This window comes from Aspergillus tubingensis (assembly GCF_013340325.1).
Source record: "Aspergillus tubingensis WU-2223L DNA, scaffold_8, whole genome shotgun sequence".
Classification (NCBI taxonomy): domain Eukaryota; kingdom Fungi; phylum Ascomycota; class Eurotiomycetes; order Eurotiales; family Aspergillaceae; genus Aspergillus; species Aspergillus tubingensis.
In genome coordinates, this window is record NW_023336282.1 from 265,013 (window position 1) to 289,418 (window position 24,406).

At 51.8% G+C, this 24,406-nt stretch overlaps 8 protein-coding genes across 8 annotated transcripts; 5 read left to right on the plus strand and 3 right to left on the minus strand.

Annotated features, from left to right (window-relative positions):
- Positions 1-190: 190 nt before the first annotated feature.
- AtWU_06429 (RTP1/Tango6 family protein) lies at positions 191-3,752 on the plus strand (the record flags this gene model as incomplete). Its single annotated transcript, XM_035501538.1, has 3 exons — positions 191-263; positions 320-908; positions 956-3,752. The coding sequence occupies 3 exons, from the start codon at positions 191-193 to the stop codon at positions 3,750-3,752; spliced, it is 3,459 nt and encodes a 1,152-aa protein (XP_035357431.1).
- A 525-nt stretch (positions 3,753-4,277) lies between these two features.
- Positions 4,278-6,576, minus strand: AtWU_06430 (RNA lariat debranching enzyme; the record flags this gene model as incomplete). Its single annotated transcript, XM_035501539.1, has 3 exons — positions 4,278-6,287; positions 6,345-6,446; positions 6,523-6,576. 3 exons carry the CDS (start codon positions 6,574-6,576, stop codon positions 4,278-4,280), a joined length of 2,166 nt encoding a protein of 721 aa, XP_035357432.1.
- Positions 6,577-7,020: 444 nt separating this feature from the next.
- On the plus strand, positions 7,021-7,620 carry AtWU_06431 (ribonuclease P Rpr2/Rpp21/SNM1 subunit; the record flags this gene model as incomplete). The annotated part of the gene is made up of 1 exon (XM_035501540.1): positions 7,021-7,620. The coding sequence occupies one exon, from the start codon at positions 7,021-7,023 to the stop codon at positions 7,618-7,620; it is 600 nt and encodes a 199-aa protein (XP_035357433.1).
- A 278-nt stretch (positions 7,621-7,898) lies between these two features.
- Positions 7,899-11,128, plus strand: AtWU_06432 (TIP120 domain-containing protein; the record flags this gene model as incomplete). The annotated part of the gene is made up of 3 exons (XM_035501541.1): positions 7,899-10,250; positions 10,311-10,649; positions 10,712-11,128. 3 exons carry the CDS (start codon positions 7,899-7,901, stop codon positions 11,126-11,128), a joined length of 3,108 nt encoding a protein of 1,035 aa, XP_035357434.1.
- Positions 11,129-11,728: 600 nt separating this feature from the next.
- AtWU_06433 (uncharacterized protein) lies at positions 11,729-17,391 on the minus strand (the record flags this gene model as incomplete). Its single annotated transcript, XM_035501542.1, has 2 exons — positions 11,729-12,881; positions 12,944-17,391. The coding sequence occupies 2 exons, from the start codon at positions 17,389-17,391 to the stop codon at positions 11,729-11,731; spliced, it is 5,601 nt and encodes a 1,866-aa protein (XP_035357435.1).
- Positions 17,392-19,584: 2,193 nt separating this feature from the next.
- On the minus strand, positions 19,585-20,314 carry AtWU_06434 (uncharacterized protein; the record flags this gene model as incomplete). The annotated part of the gene is made up of 3 exons (XM_035501543.1): positions 19,585-19,764; positions 19,849-20,092; positions 20,163-20,314. The coding sequence occupies 3 exons, from the start codon at positions 20,312-20,314 to the stop codon at positions 19,585-19,587; spliced, it is 576 nt and encodes a 191-aa protein (XP_035357436.1).
- An 899-nt stretch (positions 20,315-21,213) lies between these two features.
- On the plus strand, positions 21,214-22,241 carry AtWU_06435 (uncharacterized protein; the record flags this gene model as incomplete). Its single annotated transcript, XM_035501544.1, has 3 exons — positions 21,214-21,443; positions 21,504-22,179; positions 22,239-22,241. The coding sequence occupies 3 exons, from the start codon at positions 21,214-21,216 to the stop codon at positions 22,239-22,241; spliced, it is 909 nt and encodes a 302-aa protein (XP_035357437.1).
- A 616-nt stretch (positions 22,242-22,857) lies between these two features.
- AtWU_06436 (chitin deacetylase CDA6) lies at positions 22,858-24,288 on the plus strand (the record flags this gene model as incomplete). The annotated part of the gene is made up of 2 exons (XM_035501545.1): positions 22,858-23,074; positions 23,123-24,288. 2 exons carry the CDS (start codon positions 22,858-22,860, stop codon positions 24,286-24,288), a joined length of 1,383 nt encoding a protein of 460 aa, XP_035357438.1.
- Between the last annotated feature and the right edge of the window lie 118 nt (positions 24,289-24,406).

Here is a 24,406-nt window from a genome sequence, read left to right on the forward strand (position 1 = left end):
ATCGAAGTTGCCGCCCGGCCCATTACACGCTAGACCACATTCGAACTAGCCACAAATCATGTGATACGTAACTTGCAGGCATAATGTGATTAGGTAATCACTTCTAATCCATTCTCTGGACTCGAAGGAAATAGGCGTAGAATTGTAAATGCGAGTATTGGGGTAAAGGAGAGCTCTCCATGATCGAAGGATGAGTGAATCAGTACGGGTAAAAGAGGCATTTGCTGCCGTGAGCGTGTTTCTCGAATCTGTTCTTCAACGAGGTATGCACTGCTCGAGCCCAGAGCCGTCTGAATGTCAAAGCTAACCGAGAATTTAGATAGCGTTCAGAGCCAAAAGTTGCGGGGGCAGTCTCTAGTAGACATTCTGAACGAGACACTCCGTGACGATGAGAAAAGTACTGGGTCTGTGAGGAGGGATGTCATCATCAAAGCTTTGAGCCTACTGTCTCTCATCCATACTGCTTTCGTCACTCCCTCTAGTGATGGCGATCGGCCCAGCCAGACCGGCCAGGAAACAGAAGATGTTGCCCTGGAAGATGCAAAGAGACGCAGGCTACTTCTCGCTCTATTGGATCTGATTGCTGTGGAAGGCATCTACCCGTCACTTTCGAGAGGTCTTGGCCTACCTCTGCACCAGAGGGTCTTCTCGGCTCTGCCTGCGGGGGTTATTGCTCAACAACAACATCATGCTCAGGAGAGTCCCGAAGACGAATATCTCCTCGAAAGGATATGGGTCACTCTTTCGAACATCATATTTGATACAAAAATGAGCGTTCAGGATGTCATCCGTGGCCGAATCCTTAGCGACATGATCAGTGCGGCTGCAGACCTGGCTTATAACTCAAAGAGCCTCTCCGACGATAAGAAGGCTATCTACCATCAGGAGGTGGGAAGACTGATTGAAGAGTATGTTTTTCATAAACTTTCCAGTCACAGCTACTGACTTGCTGCAGGACTCCCAGCCCTGTGTTGCTACCAACATTGTCCACTTTCCTGCAGTCGGATCCTGCTCCGTGGTTCAAATCTCTGGTCTCTAGCGAGCTGTCACGAATTCCATTACGCCCCGGTGGTGTACTTCAAACTATGGTCTTTCTGGCCTCTCAGTTTGCCCCGTCTCTGGGAGCCGAAGCTCAGGCCCAGGCATCGAATGGCCCAATTTTCACAGTGCAGGGTATAATGCAAACGTCCCGCCTGCTGTCTTCAGTTCCAGAAGGAATGGACCCGGTCAAGTACTTTTCCACAATAGCACCGCAGCTACTGGAGTTGCTTGACGGGGATGACCCCGATCTCATGAAGACAGCAGCATACGTTATTGGAAACGGTATCTTGGGTAAAAGAGCCTACGGCGCTCCTGGTACCGTCGGGCACTCCATATTCTTGGAGCCTATCTTTAAAGCGCTTACTGCGGGGCTTGATGCTTCCTCAAAGAAGTGGATAGCTGCCGCTGATGAGTTTGACCGTGGATCATCCGAGCAGATTCAAGTAGCCGAGCCGACGATAGTATTAGCAGTTGACAGATTGCGAACCTTAGTCCTCCAACCTCCGAATCCGGGTCTCGTGAAGCGCGTCGTTCACCCTATTCTAGTTCCACTCTGGGGCCTAGCTTGCTATACAATGGAACATCAAAATATGGCACTGCATGAGAAAATCCTAACTATCCTGCAGACATATTTCGGAATATCAGTTGGACTTCAACCATTACAGAAACTCGTCGACAACCTACTCTATGATGGCGGGGCAACGTGGACTTATGATTCAGACTCGAAGAACAAAGTCTTACTGCGGAATCGCAACACGTCAGAAACGAATCGCAACATTGTCCGCCTCGTCGACATATTGCAGTCTCGCACGAAACTCTTCGTCAGCTTATTGGGCGCAGACCCCAGTAGCGAAGAGCGGACAGCTGATATCTTCCTCTACGTCAGTGAAAGCTGGCTGGTAAAACCTACCTTGGATGAGCGCTCGATGGATAGATTGCGACTATCCCCGGAGGAAGACAACTTCAAGAACATCATGCAGCAGTTGATCAGTGCCAAGGTAGCGGAAACGCTACTCGACAATTTCAAAGACGTCCTTTCCCGTCGACCTCTACGCGTGCTCGAACTCATCAAGCAGATAATCTACAGTGAACTGAACAGAGCATACGTGCGGAGCAAGAAGACAATGGGAACACGGTCAGGCAAGGTATCCCTATCGTCACTGGCCAACATCGTCGAGCCAGACGACACCGGAAAGGAAGAAGCAGCAGCAGAGGCAGACTCAGCCGAATCACTACCAGCCGTATTCAGCCTTCTATCTACTGTCCTCGCCTCCCCCGACTTCACAATTTCCCCCGAGACCCTTCCTGTACTCGAAGCCATCAAGTCAAAGCTCGACGATCTAACGCCCCATCTCCCATCCGATCTCTCCAAACCAGCAACCACATCATCAATGCTCATCGAAATCCACCTCGCGAACCCCGAAGGCGAGACCCTCACGACGTCCAAACCAACCACCGAAATAGCCGACTTCGAAACCCACCGTCGCGCACTATCCAACCTGAACTCCGACCTCGCCCCCATCCAAGCAGAAGGCTTCTCCCTCCTCTCGCACCTCATCACCAAAGCCTCTCCAGTCCTCGACATCCCCTCCACCCTAACCCTCCTCCTCTCCATCATAACCGACACCTCCGAAACACACAGCACCGACGAATTCATCTACCTAAATGCCATCAAACTCATCGGCACCCTCGCATCACGACACCCCCGCACCGTGATCAAAACCCTGGTAGACCGCTACATCGACAAAACCGAAACCCACACACTCGACCAAAGACTCAAAATCGGCGAATCCCTCCTCCGCACCGTCCAGGACCTCAACGACGCCCTAACAGGCGAAACAGCCAAACTCCTCGCCGAAGGCATGATTGCCGTCGCCGGTCGACGCGCCCAGAAACCCCAAGCCCAAAAGACACGCAGACAGCAGGTCGAGAAAGAGAAACGGAAAGCAGAACGCGAAGAAGCCCGCAAGAAGAAAGAATCGTCCATGCCCCCAGGATGGAGCATCTCCACATCTACATCCAAAATCCAAGAACTATCAGACCAAATCCAGAAGGAGGTCGACGCCTCGGATTCCGAGGAAGACGAAGAGCAAGCCGCCCACTCCGTTAACATCATCTCCGCCTGGGCAGCAGGCGCAGCGTCAGACTCCGAACCAGAGGATCTCCGCGTCCGCGCATCCGCATTATCCATTCTAGCTAGCGCCATTCAAACGAATATCCTCGGCCTCGGGCCCTCGGTTATCTCCTCCGCCGTGGAATTAGCTCTCGCGACACTGACACTAGAACTGGAAGTCGAGTCCGCTATCCTGCGACGCGCGAGCGCTGTTCTCCTTCTTGATATCCTGAAAGCTATGGATACCGTTCGCGAGAATCGCGGTAGTCAGGCGCTGGGCTTCGGGTTCTCACTTTCAGATGCGAAGTCTGGTGGAACAGAGGGGGGAGCAGCGACAGTGGGGAATATTCCGCATATGTTGTCTTCGTTGAGGTTCGTGGAGAGTCGGGAGACGGATTCGATCGTAAGGGGACATGTAAGGGTGTTGGTGGAGAGTTTGGAGGCTTGGTTGGAGAAGTCGTTGTTGTGGGGGATTGGGGCGAGAGGGGAGAATGAGGAGCCGAGGTTGGAATTGGGGGATCGGATTGCTGGGTTGAGAGTTAGTCCGCTTTCTGGTAGGGGTGAGGGTATGAGGCCGAGGATTGAGGAGATTGAGTAGTGGTGGTTACTGAGTTTAGTTATGGTTTATTCAGTCTTTACTTTGCTGTCTACTACTGCGCGAAGGTTATGCTTCATGCTTTGGTTTTTCATTTCCATTATCTGTACTGTGATCCAGTAGGGAAATAGCTATTTCGTGAACGCGTCAAATGTACTGAGTAACTCGGGGGTTACTGTGATTTCAAGGCATAAATGACAGAAAATGAGGATCGACTTTTATGGAGCCATTCTGTCTAAAAGACATTGATGAGATGGGTAGAGTTGGTCTCCATTTCGATTAGAGTGTCAGATAGAAAAGATTAGAAGTGTAGTTTGCAGCAAGAAATGAAATGAGGACAAATTTGGTAGATATCGTAGCATAGCCGATTCGATGAAAGAAATATGAGAAGAGGCAAGTGCCCAGCACTTCCTCATCCGCTGTACTTTCTTTGCGCCATGAGCAATACCGCACCTCAGCTGAAGAGCAACCGTGTCACAGATGGAGCCAGCCTTTGATAAGCGAAGTGCAACTTGGAGAATTGTAGAATCAGTAACGGTTGCCGCGTCCGCGACCTCCACGTCCGCGACCCCGTCCAAAGCCAAAGCCGCCTCGACGAGGCCCACGGCCCATACCGCCTCTGTTACTACTAGGGCGGGGCCCTCTGGCCATTCTAGCTTGGCGTTCAGCGTCGCTCATGTCGAATTTGTTTTCGATGCCGATCAAATCGCAGAACTCCGCGGTCTGAGGATTGGTGTACTCGATCGGCATCTCCTCAGTTGTCAGAGGTACACTGGGATCGTAGATGGGCGCAGTTTGAGTGAAGTTCTCAGGGACGACAAGCTTTCCAGGCTTCACGACGTTCTCCTCGACCCACTTCTCTTCTTCGAGGATCTGGGGCAGGTACACGACGTCGCCCTTATCCGCAGAGGGTCTGGCGTTGGGATCCCCAAGGTGGAGGTCGTTTGCGAACGCACGTGTAATTGCGAGCCATTCTTTGTCGTATTCCAAGCGATATGGGCGTTCGACCTTCGCTCCATCCGGGTCAGAGATAGGGTTTATCTCCAAGAGCTGGAGAAACTCGCGGTTTGGAAGACATTTGTCCAACGCAAGAAAATTGGTCACGTTGTTGGCAATGGCTTCCGGCAAAGGGCCATTGATCGGATAGGGATCAGGCTGGGGGCGTGAAAAACTGGCAGGCAGCTGGTTCCGGACATCCTGTGAGACATCAGCCGCTTTGGCTGGTTCTACTTGAGGCGTGATATTGTTTCGTTCCAACTGAGTCGGAGTGGACGTCATTGCGGGAGAGCCACTATTTCCTGAAACTACCGTTTCAGGCTGTGCCTTACTTGAGGCTTCGTCAGACTCGCTGTCTAGATCCAAGTCGATCTCGTCACTATTCTTCACAACATCCGATCCATGATCAACCTTCTGTTTCTTGGGATTCTGCTGTTCGGGACTGACATCCCTCTCGACGCTTGCAATTTTCCGATTTACGCCGTCCATATCGGTCTCCACCCTTTTCCAGGTCAGGTTGTGCTTGAGTTCATAGGGGTTCGGCCCAGGATTCTGTGCCTTGCCCGACAAATAAAGCTCGTTCTCAGCCGCTTCGTTTCGGGCAGCAACGACGTGGAAGTTGTTCCACGCTGACAATTTAGTCTCCATGCTGCTAGCTGCTTCTCCGGCCGATACGTCGGTTTTGGATGGCTGATGAGCAGGCTGTCCACTCTCTGACTGCAACTGAGAATCTCCTGTGCTTACAGCGTTGCTCTGACTCTGCTTATCAGAGTTGGCAGTAGAAGCGGAGGCCACAGGCTCATTCAATGGGTTCTGGTTCTCTTCACCGAGGACCAAAGAAGTGAATACCGCACCATCTAGCGCAAATGGAGCGCTTGAACGCTGACCGGCATCGGTTGCACCGGCAGCAGCCTGTCTCTTGGCCGCTGGATGCTCAGGAACAACATATTGAGCGTGCTGCACTCGGGCCGCGAACTTCACGTGTAAGTGGGCCGAAAACCAATAGGCTGGGCGCAGCCGATCAAGAACATGCTTGGCAGCCATACTACCAAGTCGACCATTTTGAGAATCCTCGCGGAACCCATTCTTTTTTCTGAATAAGGTTTCAAAGTCTCCGCTACGCTCGACCGTCTTAGGCCAGTCGTGGGATAATCCCAGATCTACCTGTGTGCGGATTTGCAGCAACTTGCGAACATCGAGTTCCCTCACGTGGTAGATGCTTTGAACGTCATCGCTGCTGTACGGCAGTCGTTCAAAATGAGGTCTCCGGTAGTCGTATCCCTTCCAGATGCCAGACATGCCGGCGATGCGAAGGGGCCCACACCGGATAACGTTGGCTGCACCGAGGTAGTAGATATTGGGGGCTACCCACCCGCCGTAATACAGCTCAAACAGGTGATTGCTCGCCTCGTGGTTCCCTCCCACAAAAATGGTCAGGTATGGAGCAACACGCTGCCCACTGTAGTATTCATGAAAGTCACCCAACTCTCTGTACTTCATCGGCACTGACATGCAGGCCAGATCATTGGCATTTCTGACAGCCTAGTTTGAGCTTAGCAGGAGAGACAGGTGAATTGACAGGGGCAAAAACAGTCTTACCTGGAAATCGCCGCCAATGATCAATAAATCGACACCATCCCACCCTTTTAGGGAGGCAGCTTTATCGACTGACGCATAGATATCATGAAGACATCCGTGGCCCTGGAGACGTATCGGTGGTCAGCAAGATAAAAAGTACAGGAAAAAGTACAGGGTAGAAGATGAGAATTTGACTTACACATCCTTCAAACGCGACTCGAAGCGAGGCCGAGTCTGAAGTTGGCATCTCCATGATTCTGGAAAATGCCGCGAAAACCGAGCTAATAGGGAGCGATCCGGCGACGAAGTATGAGTTGCTCGCAAAGTTTGAGACGCAGAAGATGCCAAGGATGATAAGGAACAACGTAGGAGACCTTCTGTGCAATTGTGAAGATTACTGGACGCAGAATATTCGATCCTGAGAGAGAGAATAAAACAAATGATAGAGGTGAAGCAATGAGAAGAGAAGAGTTGGGGGAGAAGAGAAAGATGAAAAGTAGAAGCAGAGTAACACCGGGAAGATGTGAGTTGATCGTGCGGCGGGAGAGTGTTTGGTTGCTTTGCTGCCGAACAGCCCTTTTTTTTCTCTTCTCGGCATCAATTCATTTTCATGCTCTCCCGCCAGGTTTTGAGCAGGTTCGGTCTTCTTATATATTCACAACCGATCTAGATACTTGGAGATTGTTATCACTAAAACATGCCCCTTAGTGATCATGCGCCCCGGTTGGAGTTCCTCAAGGGCTCCGCCAGCGCTCTCAATGCTCTCAGTCCATCAACAGCGGCCTACTTGATGACCGTTCACAACGGCATTCTCCGTGATGAATTCAAGCCATTAGGCCAGCGGCTCCAAGAGACATCGTGCGGTGCATGTGGCAGTGTCAGGAGCCCGCAGTGGACCAAGAATATCGTCATCCAGAAGAAAAAAGGCAAACAGTCGAACGCAAGCAGAGCGAGCAAGGCAAGCTCTGATGGAGCTACAATCTTAAAATGTCTCCGTTGCCGGCGACGGACCATCAAGCCAGTCCGCAAGGATGCAGCTCGTCCTGCACTACCACCAAAAGTTACTTCTACAGCGACATCTACACCTGACATTCAATCATCTGCAACTACAACGCCCCAGTCCGAACCGGCCACCGAATCAGCGGATTCCAGCCGGGTGAATAAAGCGGCCGACAATGCCAACAGCAAAAAGCGGGCCAAGGCTCGCAAACAAGGTGGACTGCAGGCCTTGATGGCATCCAAGCAACAATCCCGCAGCAATTCATCCTCACTTGATCTCTTTGACTTCCTTCAGTAGTGAAGGCGACCTGCCAAAAATCTAATTCCCTGCTGCTTTTGCTTTCACTGCCTTGGAGTGCCAAGACCGGAGTTTCGGCAGTTTCCTCCGAGATGTATTGGGCCTAGCGCGGGGTCACGCTATCGGAGCTTCCAAAGAGCTGCGGCTGTTGATGTGGAGCTCGCTCGATTATCCCCCAAAGCATCCTCTGCTGCTATTGTTGTTGCTGTTGCTACTGCTTCTTGGCTTGCGCTTTGGTTGCATTTAATTTACTGCGAACTCCTTACCCCTTCGACACAATGTCGTCTTACGATGACGAGCACGATCCTCAGGCGGACGAACTCCGAGAAACCGCCCTGGTCACCCTGGAGACGTTGATTAGCTCTTGCAACTCTCAGATGCAGCCATACATGTCCAATACCATTAACTCAGCCCTTCGATTTCTCAAATACGATCCCAACGTTGCCGAAGCCGAAGACGATGAAGAAATGGGCGGCACTCAGGATGATGGCTCTGAAGATGACGTAACGGAGGAGCCCGATCTGGACGACGACGACGAGTTCGAGGATTTCGAGGAAGAAGGAGGCTACAGTGATATTGATGATATGAGCTGGAAGGTCCGCCGTTGTGCAGCAAAATTGCTCTATTCCGTCATTTCGAGTTACACCCGCGGCCGTACTGCAGATGATGCATCCTTGTTTCAGCAAATCTCCCCCGCTCTTATCGCCCGGTTCAACAAAGAAAGGGAAGAAAGTGTCAAGCTCGAAGTCGTGTCTACAATGACTGCACTCGTTCGGAAAACAGGCGAAGGCGCCATGATAATCACGTCCAACGGGTTCCTTGAGTCGGTCGGGGGTTCGAAGAATTCGCGGAAGAGGAGACGCCAGGATAGTGATGCTAGTATGATCGACTTCGAGCCCAGCATTGGCACCTCCTCTGCTGTCAGCACCCCCGTTGTTGCTCCTTCCTCGCCCAAATCTGGTCCACAGGCGGAGCTGGCTCGCTCAGTGCCGATCATCGTGCAGAGTGTGGTCAAGATGTGGAAGCAAGCTTCTGTACCTCTGAAGCAGGCTATTATCGTGCTGCTCAAGAGCCTTGCACTCGTTCGCTACGGTGGTCTTGCGGATCATCTCCAACAGCTTGAAGATCCCATAGCGGATGTCTTGAAGTCCTCTTCTCTCTCAGGCGGTTCATCTGCACCCGTCGGGTCTTCGGCGAGTGCAGGCACCCTCCAGACCGAAACCCTGGGACTCATTGCCGCGATTGCTGAAACGCATACATCTGATGCACTGTTGCCCTTCCTTATCGCGTTGATTCCCGGCGTCATTGGGGCTGTCAATGACAGAAACTACAAGGTCAGCAGCGAAGCGTTGGGAGCCGTCGAACAAATCGTGAAGGCGCTTACGCCGCCGCGGGTCCCCAACGCCTCTCAGGACCTTGCATCGCACCTAGGGAGACTGTATGATGTCGTGCATACCCGCATCACTGATACGAGTGCCGATCTCGAAGTTCGCCAGAGAGCTATCCACGTGTTCGGCGTGCTGTTGGCTCGGACAGCTGGGGAGAAAGGTTCTACTTTCCTTCCGCTCGATCAACGCTCCAAAGGTCTTTCTGTCTTGGTGGAGCGGCTGAAGAACGAGACCACGCGGCTCGCAGCTGTCCGCGCCGTTGACGATGTAGCCGTCCTTTGCACTCGTGAGGTGGATGTCGCACCAACCTGGGTTAGTGAAGTCACTGCAGAGCTCGGCGCACAGCTGCGCAAGTCAGACCGGGTCCTTCGAGGTGCCAGCTTAGAGGCTCTTCGCAGCCTGGCTATGAATCCCAACACCAGAACTCATTACGATGATAAGACTATGAAAGAGCTTGAAGATAGTCTTCTACCGCTCATCAGCGCAGAAGATTTCCATTTCCTCGCACCGTCACTCATCATCCTCGCCAAGCTGGTTCCAGGCAATGCTCAGCTTCTTGTAAACGAGAGCTTGATCTCTGCGCTGTGTTCTGTTGTTCTCTCGTCACTCGTTGGAACGGTACTGAAAGCCCTGCTCCTATTAGTCAAGGTCATTGGAGAAGAGGGAGCTGGTGCAGCATTGATGAAGAAGCTTCTTCAGGATGTTGGCATCAGCGGCGACACGTCAGTTGTCGGTAGAGCGATTGGAACTCTCTTGGTACACGGTGGTCCTAAGCTGGGTGTCAAGATGGAAGATTTCATGACGGAGCTGGAGACTGCGCAGGATGCTCAACGTAAATGCCTTGCGCTCGCGATCTTGGGTGAGATCGGCCTACGAATGGGCTCCAGCTGTTCGCTGACCCCTGAACTCTTCATCACCCATTTCAACTCCAAGTCCGACAAGGTCCGACTGGCTGCAGCCACAGCTCTGGGTAACGCAGCAGCAGGCAACGTCAAATCTTACTTGCCTATCATCCTGGGAGGGCTTGAGAAGGGCAACCCGCAGAGTTACCTGCTCCTCCACTCCGTAAGGGAACTGCTCCAGCACCCCGAGATTGTTCGGCCGGATGTAGCCCCATCGGCCGTCAAACTCTGGCAAGCCCTTCTGGTCGTGTCAGAGGAGGAAGACAACCGAGCCGTTGGTGCCGAATGTGTCGGCCGGCTCGCCCTGATCGATCCAGTCGCTTACATTCCTCATTTCCAGGTGAGTCCAACCGCCAGCAGTATGTCAATAGTCGCAATATGTGCAACTAACACAATGTAGGATTATCTCTCCAGCAGTGACCCGAGTATCCGCAGCGTCGTCATCTCCGCATTCCGCTACACCCTCTCAGATCCCAGAGACACGTACAACGATGTGCTGAGGCCCGTGATCGTACCCCTGCTGGTTAACATGCTGAGCGACCGCGATCTTGGCAATCACCGTCTTGCCCTGACGACCTTGAACTCAGCCATCCACAACAAGATGGAAATCCTTCTCCCTCACCTCAACGAACTCCTCCCGGCCGTTTTCGGCGACACCAAGGTAAAGCCAGAACTCATCCGCGAAGTGCAAATGGGACCATTCAAGCACCGCGTCGACGACGGTCTCGAGCTACGCAAGGTCAGTACACCCAACCCCCTTCTTCCCCCCCACACTCAATCAAAGACTAACCCCACCTCCAGAGCGCCTACGAAACCCTCTACGCCTCCCTCGACTCGGCATTCTCCCTCAGCCACATGAGCGAATTCTTCGACCGCATCCTCTCCGGCATCGACGACGAACAAGACATCCGCACAATCTGCAACCTAATGACCTCCAAGCTGATTCATCTCGCCCCCGAAGAGACGCAGCGCCATCTCGACGCGCTCTCAGAACGCTACAACGCCATCCTCTCCTTCAAACCGAAGGATAACGCCGTCAAGCAAGAACTCGAGAAAGCGCAGGAGGCATCATTGGGCGTGCTGAAGATCAGTCGCGAACTGAGCAAGGCGTTCCCGAATGCCGAGGTGGCGGGTGATCATCACAAATGGAAGGCTTATATGGAGTTGATTCGGAAGACGTATGGTGCGCAGCTTAAGACTTTGGAGGCGGAGGCTTAGGTTTATGCTTAGGCTTGAATGGAAGGAAGTATTTCTTTCGTACTACTCTAGCTAGCTATCTGTGGCTTCAGGTGGCGGTCGATTAGACGGTCTATTTCTCTATTTTAGCCTAACTTTTACATACGGGGGGAAGGGGAGGAACGTGAGATGGAAAAGCGAATGCATCATGTTGTCGAATGGTAGTTATTGATGTCAATGAATGATGAACGATGATTCATGCCTTTAGTTTAGTGCATTGGCCTTATGTAGTTACTGTACCAAGCCAGGATGAAGGTTAAAAAGAAAAAAACAGCATCAGTGCATTATGACGATAGAATGTGCACTGCATATGATAATGGGGGGAATAGTCCGCTTGAAGTAGAATACAGAAACAGCAGTGTGTGATGAGTTTCCAGAACTCCTGGTATGCAGCCAGCCCCCTTCACGTAGCCGTTAAAACGCCAATCAACAAACAGCCAACCAACCATCCGCTATGTAGAAGCAAGAAACAAAATAACAACAGAAAGCAAGACAGTGATCCAACCCAATGATATCAAAACTCCGTGCAGCTGCACCCCAGGATATCATGAATCATGCAATGCTAAATAAAAAACAGGCAACTTATGCAGTGATGGCTTTCTTCTTGAGCACACCGAGCTTTTCAAGCTTTGCCCAGGCCCGGTCCATGTCGGAGCCTTCGTCCACAGACGGTCTCAGCTCCAAGCCGTCCAGAAGGCGAATCGAACCCCCGGTTCCGGCATATAGCATAAGCTCGAAGACTCGTCTACGGAGTCGCGTTGGCTCATCCAAGTGGGATAAGTATCTTTGATCAGCCAAAGGATCGGCGAGCGGAAGAGTGTAGGGATCATCGATCTCAATCTCCTTGGCAGGGTTTGGCAATTCTTCCTCGCCTAGAGTGGCTGGGTGGGTGACGTCTCCACTGTGTCCAAATTCAGCCAGGGCAGAGGGAAGGTCCAAGCCGTCATGGCGTCGTTGGCCAAGCTCCTCTTTCGCCTTCAGCTTCTTCACGTTCGCTTTGCCGTTGCCAATAACAGCAGGGGGATAGAACCGGACGGTGAGGGGGTTGCCACGGATGTCGACTTTCTGCAGAGAGCAGGCCCTTCCTTTACTGGTCCTTCCAATATGGCTCAGTACTTGACAGAGACGCCGCAGTCGTGTGATGTTGTTTCCTGCAGCTGCTAACCGAGCAAGGCATTTCAAGCCCGATAGTTCATTGAGACCTGTCAGAGAGTTGAAGTTGAGATTAAGGACCACCACATTGGGAAAGCTCGAAGCAAAATCCGCAGGAAGCCCCTGAATGCTACAGGAGGCTATGTCCAGTAGCTGCAAGCTTAAAAGGGGCGAGGAAGGCGAAAGGCTCTGCATAGAAAGTCTGTTTGACGAAAGGAACGCCTTCCGAAGATCTTTCACCAGACCCAAATCGATGTCGAAAATGCCACCATCGACGTCTCCATTCATTTGTTCTCTAGCAGAGAGGACCTCCAATGAATGGCATTTATCGAGACCAGAGACACTGCGCAAGAAATTTTGGTCCACATAAAGCAGGTGTAGGGATGGGAAAGCCCCGACGTCGAGTGTGCGCAGGATGTTATTGGAGAGCTTCAACGACTGAAGACTAGGTAAAGAGGCTGCGGTTTCAAGTCCGTCGAGCTGATTGAAGCGGAGGTCAAGGGCAGACAAGGAGGGAAGTGAGTCAATGTTGCGAATGGACGAAAGTTGGTTATGGCTAAGATCGAGATCATGCAAGCGAGTCCTGTTTAGATGAAGAGGCGACCGTTAGATATGAATCAGGGAACGGGAGCGGGGTGTACTCACAACTCTGCTCGGCCAAAGTCGACTGCGGTCAAGCCGTTGTTCCTTAATTGCAAGCTCAATAGCCCGTCCAAGTCGAATATGCCTTCAATGTTCGTGATGTTATTGTCGTTGGCTTTCAGCTCTCTGAGATGGATGAGGCTGCTGAAACCATCCAAGCTTTCGAATTCGTTCCCGGATACATCGAGATACTGCAAGTTGGTCAAATGGCCCCAAGCAGTGAGGTTCGAGAGACAATTGTCCTGAATATTCAGTGTCCTTAGGCTAGGAGGAACACCTCCAAGCTGACCAATATCATTGCCGGTCACATCCAATTCTTCCAGCCGGGGGCAGAAATCACAGAGCTTGTGGAGGGTGATCAATCCCTTATGCCGTAGGACCAGGCGCCTCACATTTTCCCAGTATGGTTCGAATGGTTCGGCTTCGGTGATATGCTTCACCAAATCCTCAGTCGCCAAGGCGAATGTGCCGTGAACCTGGCGCAACGATGTCGGTTGAGTCCGCTGTGCCACATAGCTGACTTCAAGATGGAGTGGTTGGTCAATCTGGTCAATAGTGAAGTCGGGCAATGGGCTGAGATGGAAGCTATAGGTTGTGTCTGGTCCTAAATGTTGGAAGCGAACCATTGAATTGTTGACATTGCTCTTGTCCGGCGTAGATGCCACAGATCCATCAGAGCCTCTTCGAATTAAACTCAAATCTCCTCTGCCATCAAGGTCCGGTATCGCACCAGGGTCCAGGGACTTCTGCTCTGGTAGCAGGGTATCCAGTGGACGACTGGAATGATCCGCCTCGGCACAGGCAGGGCCATGCTCAGACTGGTGGGTCTCTTGATTCTGTCGGAGTTTGGTGGGGCTTTCATCTTCATCAAATGCGATCTGTGAAACCAGTGGCGACGAGAAGCTGATGGTGACGACCCGAGCTTGTTGGCGGTGTTCCTGCTGGCGCCGTGGTAGCTTGGACAGGCGGCCTTCGTGAAGTTGAATTTCATGCTCGACCTCGCTGGTTGATTTGCTCGTCCTGCGGGCCTCGGATCCCCAAGAGGTAGCTCGGGTCTCCGAGTTGGAAAATCTAGACGTAAAAGGGGTGGTTTTCGACTGAACAGAGCTGATATTGACTGAGGGCTCGCCCTCTTTCGTTTGCGGGCGCCGCTCTGACTGATGGGAAGCCTTTCGTGGGCTGGGCGAGCTCTGGCGCGCGTTTTCTTCACCGCGGACGGAAGAGCCTTTGGTTTTATCGGGAGAAAGAGAGCTCTGCATCCTCATCATCTCCTGAAGCTCATCCACGCTAAGATCAGGGATATCCTTAAACGGATCGTCCTCGCTCTCCTCACCCTTGGGCTTGCCTGGAGACTTCTGAACGGTTTCCTTAACCCATTGGTTCCTATAACGGTCGTATGTGAGGCCATTTACTTGCTCCGGAATAAGGTGGGACACGATGTCTGACGACAGGACACCTTTTGCATGCGAGCTCTGTGAAGAAGAGCCTGTGGGTATGGAACGTGCACTGAGGCTTTTGCCGGAGAAATGAGTGTTGATCGTTAGAAGGTCGGGAAGATCATCGTCTTCTTCGCCGTCTTCAGTCGGAGCGGACGATCTGCGTGTATGCTGCTCAGCGTCCAAGTTTCGGGTTTCAGCGTCGGCCTTATCGTTCTGCTCATTTCCTTCGCCTTCGTCCCAAATCGAATTGGCACCATCGGAGTTAGTGTCATCCTGATCCAAGTTCAAGGACATATCGGACCCGTTGACTTCAAATTCTTGATCGTCATCCTCTTGGAACTTCTTCAAGTGGCTCAGTATACGAGGGTTTGGCTCGTGGGGCTCCCTTAGCTTCCGCATATCGCCCCCCTCCCGGCTCGGAGGGCGCGAGAATTCTTCGCGAGTGGACTCGTCTTCATAACTACCGCTCTCGTCCTGATCCTCAGCATCGGACTCCTCTACACTGGAAAGTCCGCCAGCAGACCGGCCCTTGGATCGGATAATATCCATAATCTTGGTTGCCTCGTTGAGGAAATCTTGCGTAGTAATTGACCCCTTCCGAATTTCCGTGTTGACGCCATTGACTTTCACAATCGGTATCACATTGTCCGGAGGGGAGAAGGTCTGAATGCCATGGTCATCATGCCCAAGACGATTGTGATTTCGGCTTGACGATGGCCTTTTCCTCGAGAGCGATCTTACTTGACTCGGAGTTGGGGTGTTGGCTGGGTACGCTGATTGAGACCGGAGAAAACGTTCAGTGTCCTCCTCCGTCACACCGTGTTGCATCAAACTTCTTTGTAACAACGTGAGGTTATCTGGAGCCTGACCGGCGACCTTCCCAGATCCAGCATCATCTGGCATGAGACCGTGAGATTGAAGAAGGGTTCGACGCCTCTTTGGATGGGGGTCTTTAGCTGGGGAATTCGGCCTGGACCCCGTTTCGGAGTGGTGGAACTCTTCGACTGTCCATAGGCCCTGTTTATCAGGGGCATTGGCACTCGAGGCCGATTCTAACGTCTCTGCTGACTTGAAATTCTTTGTAGATCTGTTTGACCCACCGTCAAGGCTTTGCTTTCTATACGAACGGCGGCCCAGGTAACCCCGTTCGACAGAGAGCCTCCGCGAAGGGGGCCGCTGATTGGAGCCTACAAATTCGTTATTGAGCAGCTTTGGCTCGTATGGGCTGGTATCAGAGAAGTCAAAATGGTCCAGCTCCCCGTCACCGAATCGGTTGAGTCGAGGGTTCGGCGTGTTTCGCGATCTTGGTCGCTCGTGTCTTCTAACGCTGGTCTCACCCAACGCGTCTTGTTGTGCGCTCATGAAACTCCTCGACTCGCCCTTACGCCGCGCTTCTTCTGAAGGGGACACGGGCTCATCATCCTCCGAAAAGCCTCCATAGGTCTCTTCAAATTGGCTCATCCGTCGCAATAGCCTGTTGTTTGTAAAGGTATCATGGTTTCCGAACAGCTTCAAAGGGCTGCCTGAAGAGGGCATGACGTCGGTTCTTCCGGTTCCGGGTCGAGCAGCAACATGCGCAGACGATGGTCGAGGGAGCGTCGGGGGATCCGTTACTGGATTAGTCTTCTGGTAGAAAGGTGGTGAGCTCCGGATTCTGTGGTTGGAAGGCAGGAACGGTGACAATCGCTCAGAGGGAAAGGGTGGCGGTGACAGATGTAGCTTCTGGAAAGAGCCTTCGTTCAGATAGTCGTCACGTCGCAGGTGCGCAAAAGCTCCGCGGCCCCGGAAATCCAGCGTGCCCATGGAGAGGTCCTTAGGCAGAGAATGACTCGTAACATCTAGTAGATCATCTTCCGGTAACGGGTCGACGGGGGCCTCCGACGGTTGATTTAGCAGGAAGCTATCACTTGCCGGAGAGTCGGGCCGTTCATATGGCGGCAAGTGTAGTCTTTCTAGCTTGTTCGTCACTTTCTTCAACGCGGACCTTATTACTTCTGATGCAGCGTTTCCGTCCATTGTATTCGGCTGTGAGAAGGTGATGGGCGTGAAATCTTCATTTCGCATATCTTCCAATCCACTAGCCGATCTCATTTGCGTGCCATTCCAAGAATCCTCATGACCGTCACCTTGGTTCAACACAAATTTCGTAGGCCCTTTCTTCACATCCAGCATCCCATTGTGCGATCCTCGGGGGCTTCCTGGAGTCGACCGGGGTTCTCCTTGATCTTGACGCGACGACTTGGTCGGGGATCGTGGGCTTTTCGGAGAGGAGGAATGGCCGGCACCCTCACCAAACTCATGTTGACCATCACCAGGAGGTCCGTTCGAAGTGGCATTGTCACGTCGGTCCGAGGACGTGGAGAAGTCCCAGACGCTATCCGAGTGTTTCATTCGGGAAAGGGCCTCGTCTTGCGTTTTCTCGGTTCCGGGGGTGGGCGGCTTGAATACACTCTCAAGTCCAATTGGGGCGAAAAGATCGCGCTGTTCACCGGAAGGGATATCTCCATGGACCAGTCTCCTCCGCCATTCGGGGGTCCCTTCGCCGCCCTTGGCCTTCTTTGGTTTGATTTGAACAGTGCTTTGCTGTACCGACTGACCGGAGGCGTTCGAGACCGATCGCAAGGGCGATCTCGTGTCCATGGTGGACGACTGTTTACGCCTGGACGACAGGTTCCTGGACGGTGGGTTTGGTCGCGGGCTCTTTTTCGTCTTATCGGGGACCGGAGATCGCAACTTGGACGGAGTCTTGGGGGTACGAGGGGTCTTCGGCGTGGGCGGCTCCCTTTTCACAAAATGACAGGGCCGAGAAACCTTCTTTTTATCAATAGGCGATGGCGATGGGGCGACAGAGCGACGCGCGGGAACCGGAATGCGACTAGGAGAGTTTTGTAAGCTGGACTGGCGGGAATGAGAGATGGACCGAGAGGGGACCGGGCTGGTTGGGGTTCCAGGCACAGGGACGGGCACCCAATCGTCGGAGAGTTGGTCCAGCCATGGTGGATTGTCGCTCATTTTCTGGATCGGAGGGGAGAGGGGGGAGGGAGGGTGGTGGTCGCAGAGGCTGAAGCTCAGGTCGGCGCGCGTCGCGATTCACAGGACGCCAGGCGGGATGCAAGCACAGCGGAAATTAGCAGATGCAGGCGGACCATGGAGCTGAAGGATGGTGGAATGGCATCGGGGGTGGACTGCGGTGTGTTTGTTGCAGAAGGCGATGCGCAATGATGGGGTGTGTGTGTATGTGGGGAGAGTATAAGCAAGGATCGAGGAGTAGCTTAGTTACAGAGGAATAATGATTGAATGGGAGGGAATATGTAAGTAAGATTGGGGGAGGAGGGGAGAGGAGGAAGAAAGAGGGAATCTACAAGTCGATAAATTGTTATTCTTGGGCGAGTGGAGATTCAGCGGCACGGGTTTAGTTGGATTATTTAGTTGGTTTACTGGGTTTTAGTGTCCATCGATCAAGTCGGGCTGGGCGGGTGCTCGGGGCAACCCTCCCCAGTCAAAATCAATCTACGCTGGAATTAGTTAGTGGTTAGCTAGCTATTCTTTTTTGTTGACAAGTTTATTCTTTCTATAACTGCCCAACTCTAGTTCCATTGTTTCCTTGTTGTTTCCCCTTCCCCACGGTTCCTTGGTTCCAGAGAGAGAGGGACCCGGACTCATGGTTGATCCCCCCGTGTTTCCACCGAGATCGTGCCTCTCCTGAAACACCTGCTGCTGCACCTTGAAGGAAGAAAAAAGAAAATAATAATAATAACACCTTGCGTCGGAGCAACACATCGAAATAATCACAACAACAACAACAATAGTTGATAATAACGAGAATATTATGGGCCATCGCAATAGCCAGCCCAACCAGACCCGCAAAGCACAGCTAAAATTGCAAACACAATCAATCCCTTAACCTGAAGCGGACAATTGCAGTCTGAGTTGGCACTGGATCCCCTCGCCAACCAATTGCAGTACTTCTGGCTGTGACCGACTCCATCCTCTTTACGGAGTAGAGTCTACTTAGTCTTAAGAAAGTCTGAGCATTGTGGATACGTAGTAGGGAAATAAAAGTACCCAATTGTCGCCCACCGTCGATCCCTTTAGGGATTCATTCGATATTAATTTTCGCGACGCAAGGAGCACAGGCTCCCTAGTAAGTACACAGTGGACCAGTCTCATCCGTCACGGTCTAATCTGCCCGAGTCGTCGTGTTTCCAACGCCAGACCCTGCAAGGCACGAGCTTGGTGTTTCGGGCAAATTGGATTGATAACCACTGGCTCGTGTTCGTTGCGATTATAATCCCCAGTGTTTGAAGTTAGGGTGATCGCTGCGATCATCGAATTAGACGTAATTTGTCGGTATCGGCGGATAGTCGGAATGGGAGTCCTAGTATGGATGGAGTAGTAGTAAACAACGACTATGACGATGATATATTATCGTCGTATAATCCATTGGCAGTTCTGCACATTGCGGAGCACTACTATTCTTAGTTCCTCGTCGATTACTGGCTTTTAGAGCCCGCAATTAAGTGTATGTCTTTCGTAAACAAACCAATTGCCTCTCACTCAAGGAAATAAACTACTAATACTACTTTGTAGTGCTGGTAATATGCCAACACGCCTCTGGGACTTCAATACTGCTTCAATTCTACACCTGACCATCATTTGAGTACTACTACCGTCAGTCCATACTGTTACCCATGTAGGTAGCCAAGCGCGTACACCCTTAACAAGCAGCCAGTTTCCTCATGTCCTACTAATACTACTAGTGACGCATACTATATTTATATACTAGAGTAGTACCAGCAGTGGTAAATGGGAAATCCAAATATACACTATGGAAGTGCCCCAGAGCAAGCCGCTGGGTGCAGGAATAATGCAAGGAAGAGTTTCAGTACGGAACTCGATAGTAATTCCTCCCTACTTGTGAGCAGAAAATAGATTTATTTATACTCCGTACTATCCAGACACATGTCTTGTGTCACTGGTGTAATTCCTGCGACAGGGCTATCACGCCTGAGCAGAGTTCCCCCCGCCAGCCTAGACCGCACACCCTTGGAGGAAAAGGAACATACCGCTACAAAGTAGTAGACGCAAAAGTTACATTGGCAAATCTTTGGTGATCTAGCTCGCGATCATGGACGATAAAATACAGTAGCCTTCGTCAAAGACATAAGTGGACTTTTCACATGTGTGGCCCACGGTCACTCTCAATTAAGCCTGGGGGCGCTCGGGGGAAACGGTTCCCTTCACCTTGGCGCTTTCGGTTTCACCCTCGCCCTTTGCGCTCTTTCCAGGCTCGTTCACGTACGGGTTGTCCGTGTTGGTGTTGGAGAGACCCTCCTGCTTGCCAGAGATGGTCGCCGAATTACCAGTCTCCTTGCGACTGGAGGGCTACATTTGGGAAGTAGTTAGTCGAGCATCCTTTCAAAACAAAGGAGTGAAATTATTGCTACAGCCGGGAGATCAATGGCTCACCTGGTCTACATCCGAGGGCGGCTTTCCGTCCGTTGACGGCGTACCCTCCGCAGAGGAAGACGTATCTGTCTTCTGCTCTGCATCGCGATCAGGCTGAGGAGTAGCTTCACCCGCAGGGGCCTTCTCCTCCTTCTCGCCGTGGCCAGCGCCGTGAGCCTCGTGGCCGTGATGAGGGGTCTTCTTGGGTCCGGACTGAAGCAGGTAGAATGCTGTTGGGACACCAAGACCCAGAGATGCGATGAGCCTAGTTGAATTGCGTCTTTAGTCCTGTGCCCTGAACCAGTGAGACTTGACTTCAGAGAGAAGATAACTACCATGGTAGATCGGAGGACTTGGGAGCGTCATGCGCTTGGGCGTAACCCCTGCGAGCGAATTGCTGTGTGGGAGGACGACGAGCTGCGACGCCGATGCCGGCACCGACGGCCCTAGCAGATGTGCGGAGGATATGAGGGCGTGCGAGAACCATTGTGAGATGAATTATGGCTAGGGGAGAATTTTAGAAGACGATATAGCTCAACAGACACAGTAGCAATGGGATGCAATTGACGGGAAGAAGAAGAAGGCAGCGGAAGAAGGAGGAGAAGAAGAAGGAAGAGAAAGTATGAGGGGAAAGCAGGAGGCTGGACGGGGATGGTATGACCTAATTGAAGGCAGTCCCGGACTGGCCTTCGTTACGTTGCAATTCCATTCCTGGTCACCACTTCTTCGGAGCGGGAGCTGCCGGAGTGGCTCTCCTTCCCTGCTGCCACGGTCATTTTACCGGTTACTAACTCGCTGGTTTACCTGGTAATTAGCGTTGCTCACTATAGAGGAGCAAAGTACTCCCCATGTACTATCACCTGTAATTACCGCGGATGATGTAATGGCACCGTGCGGGGAAGAACGTTGGCTCTTGTAGTACTTAGACCCGTCTCGCATGGACCCTCAACATCTGAAGGCTATGGCCACTTGTCTTCCATAGCAGGGTAAGCAGGCAATATGGCCTAGTCTAAGACCTTTTACGCTCTTCACAATTGGCCCTGTCAAATGCACATTGTTGAGGTCACTGCGTGGTGCTGAATCGGTCAAGTATGAAACATGCACTAATAGTCTCAAGAGCCCGCCGTAGGAGCTTGTTCATGCCTGAGGCTGCACAAGCAGCTCCGATAACAAACACCACTCTAACTCTATCTCCTCCCCATTCATCATCCCACTTGTTGCTTCTTCGGTGGTTCTTTAGTCCCAACTTCATCCCTGATTTCGTTGCGTGACAACTTATACCGACTGTTGGAGATACACACTCTCTAAGGCTCCCCACGCTTTACCTTCAGGGGTTCTCTTTCTTCTCAACTATCCTGACGCCGAAACTCACTGCGGGGCTTCAACATGGCGGACCGGCAGTCGGTGCAGCACAGCCTTAACAGCCTGCTCTCTAAACTGAGCGACCCTGACCCGGACATGCGATACATGTCGCTAAATGATCTACTTGGCATTTTAAATAATCCTAATTCCACCTATCTGGCTCACGACCAAGTCTCCTCATCAAGACTGGCTGAGGGCTTATTAAAGGCCTTGGATGACCAACATGGCGATGTCCAGAACCAAGCCCTGAAATGGTTTGTCAAAGTCCTGTCTTGAAATGCTTTAATCGGACTAACTCGATGTACATTGTCTAGTCTTGGTCCTCTTGTCCTTCGACTGCCCTTCGAAAGCCTTGCATCTCTTCTCGAAAAGCTCACCAACCTGACAGCCTCGCAAACCATTGACACATCCGTTCCGAATACTGCTCTGAGATACATTGTGACAGCTCTACCTCGGCCGCAGCCGGGTCAGCCTCCAAGTCAGGAGGCGACAATGGCATATTCGGCCGTCTCTCGCGTCCTCATTCCCCGATTGACTGGCCCGACTCCATCCCCTACTAGTCGGCGTGGCTCGATCGTCAAGGGCATGTTGGAGAAGGATCCATCAAAGGGCTTCAGCAGTGATGCTATTGATGTACTCATTCAGGTTGTCACTTGCTTTGGCCCCCTGCTGAAAGAACCCGAATTGACTGCCTTGCAAAACTCCGTCCTGTCTATCGTCGATAACGATACAGCTGGCACCGTGGTCACCAAAAGGGCTCTGACGGCCATATCTGCCCTCGTGCTCCACTTCTCCGATGCTCAACTTAGCGCTTTTGTCCAGGGGCTGGTCCAAAGATTCAACTCCCCACAACTTAGTACAGTCCATCGGCGTCACCTCATTGCCACTGTCGGTGGTGTAGCGAAAAGTGCCCCGGCCAAGTTTGGTCCTCATCTTCCTACACTAGCCCCTTATGTCTTTGCTGCTGTTGGCGAGGATAACTTAGCACAAGTAAGTCGGCAACGATCCTATCTCACTTCTATAACCTTGCTCACGGCCCGGCTTTATAGTAGTCAACCGGATCCCAATATCGCTTTCCGTAGGCTCGATTGCGTGAGGGACATGATTTTGTGCTGGTAGCCTCAAGTTTTATTACCAGAACGGCGGCTTCCCATGTAATTAGGACTCGCCTTATAGACATGATGAGCCTTCCAGTTCTCTGGATGCCATGACCATACCCTTAATGAAAAGAAGAAAGCAATGCAATGCAGCGTCCCCCCAGTGCCCATCAATGGAGTTCCACAGCACTTCCTAATCTTGGGAATAGTAGTCGAGAACATTTTCATCCAGTCAAGTCAATGATCTATGAAATAGGTTAGCGTTCCTTTCAAATCATTGCCTGTTCTAATTCAGCCGGACCGTCATTGCAATATCTCTTCGACTGATCCTTATGAATAAGCTCCTTCCGTCGCAATGTCTCAACGCATTCGCCGGCAGCTTCTTGCCCTGCATGCAGGGTCGTCACTTCCATTTACATCAGAAAGGCCCGGTCGTCTAAGCAGTTCTGCTACCTTGCAACCATCTTCTTCTTTTCTTCCACAGCATATCTCATCAACTGTACAAGTCTCACTGTCTACATTACTCACAGTTTACTCTGAATTACATCTTATCACAATATACTATCTCAAAATGCACATGCTTCGCTTGGTTGTTTCTGGGCTTGGTCTTGTGGCATGCACGACTGCGCGCAACATCTTCAGTTTGCAGCCTAACCGTCAAGGAAGTCATCTTCTGCCCCTTACTCACGGAGATGCTCCTGATCACAAGCTTGTCGAGCGTGGTTCTAATCCTCGCTGTGGCCCTGATCATGGCAAGTGTCCTGAGGGCAAATGCTGCTCAACTGCTGGTATTTCAACCTACTTGTAGACGAGTTTGCCAGTACTGATAGCTACAGGTTATTGCGGGGACACCAAGAACCACTGCAGCTCTCCTGACTGTCAGATCGACTTCGGTAATTGCGACGCCCACACAACTCCAGGAGGCCCTCCTACGGACAAGATTCCTCGGCCTCATGTAGGCAACGTACCCTACGGCCCAAAATTCATTCGGTCTTGTACCACTCCAGGAACCATCGCCCTGACCTTTGATGATGGCCCCAAGGAATACACTCAGGACCTTCTCGATCTCCTTGACAAGTATGAAGCAAAAGTGACATTCTTTGTTACAGGAAACAACAATGCCAAGGGCGAAATTGATAGTCCTGGGATGCCTTGGGCATCATTGATTCAACGAATGTATCGCAGTGGCCACCAAGTTGCCAGCCATACTTGGTCACATCAAGACCTTAGTAAAGTCACGCAAGATCAGCGCCGGGTTCAGCTGCTGTGGAACGAAGTTGCTCTACGCAACATTTTGGGCACAATCCCTACTTACATGCGTCCTCCGTATTCGAGCTGTACCGCGGAGTCAGGCTGTCTGGAAGATCTTGGCTCGCTTGGATATCATGTCATCCTGTACGACATCGACACTGAAGATTACAGTCATGATAGCCCGGCTCTGATCCAACAATCCAAGGACATTTTTGACCGCAACTTGGCCTCACGGACGGATTTTGATAGGCCTTGGCTCGTCATCGCTCACGATGTCCATGAACAAACGGTCCACAACCTCACCGAGTACATGTTGAAGAAGCTTATCGCAGAGGGCTACCGCGCCGTGACGGTTGGCGAGTGCCTGGGTGATCCGCCTGAGCTCTGGTATCGTAAGGACGAGGCCTTCGACGATCGACAAACGCGAAAGTCTAAATCCAAGAATGATGTTGCCAAAACTGTATCAGTTGATGGCATGTGTGGTGGAAACATCACTTGTCTTGGGTCGCGGTTCGGCCCTTGCTGCAGTGGCACTGGTTTCTGTGGCAGCATGTCTACATTTTGCGGTTCTGGATGTCGACCTGATAATGGTAATTGCGGCGACAATGCTGGTACCGTCAAAGGCGGTGGTGCCCCCAATGCTGGTTCCGGTAAACCAACGAAGCCGGCGAAGTCAGAAGGGAGGGCTCTGCAGCTAAGCTCATCGGTGGCAATTGTGATATTGTTGTTCCTCGTGGTGTTGATGGATTAAGCTGATATGGTGGGCGGAAAGCCTGACCTTCTTTATATCATACAACGGCTTAGCTGTGTATACTACAGTCGGTCACGGGAGCGCATCATCTTACACAGTGAGATGCTTAGAAACAACT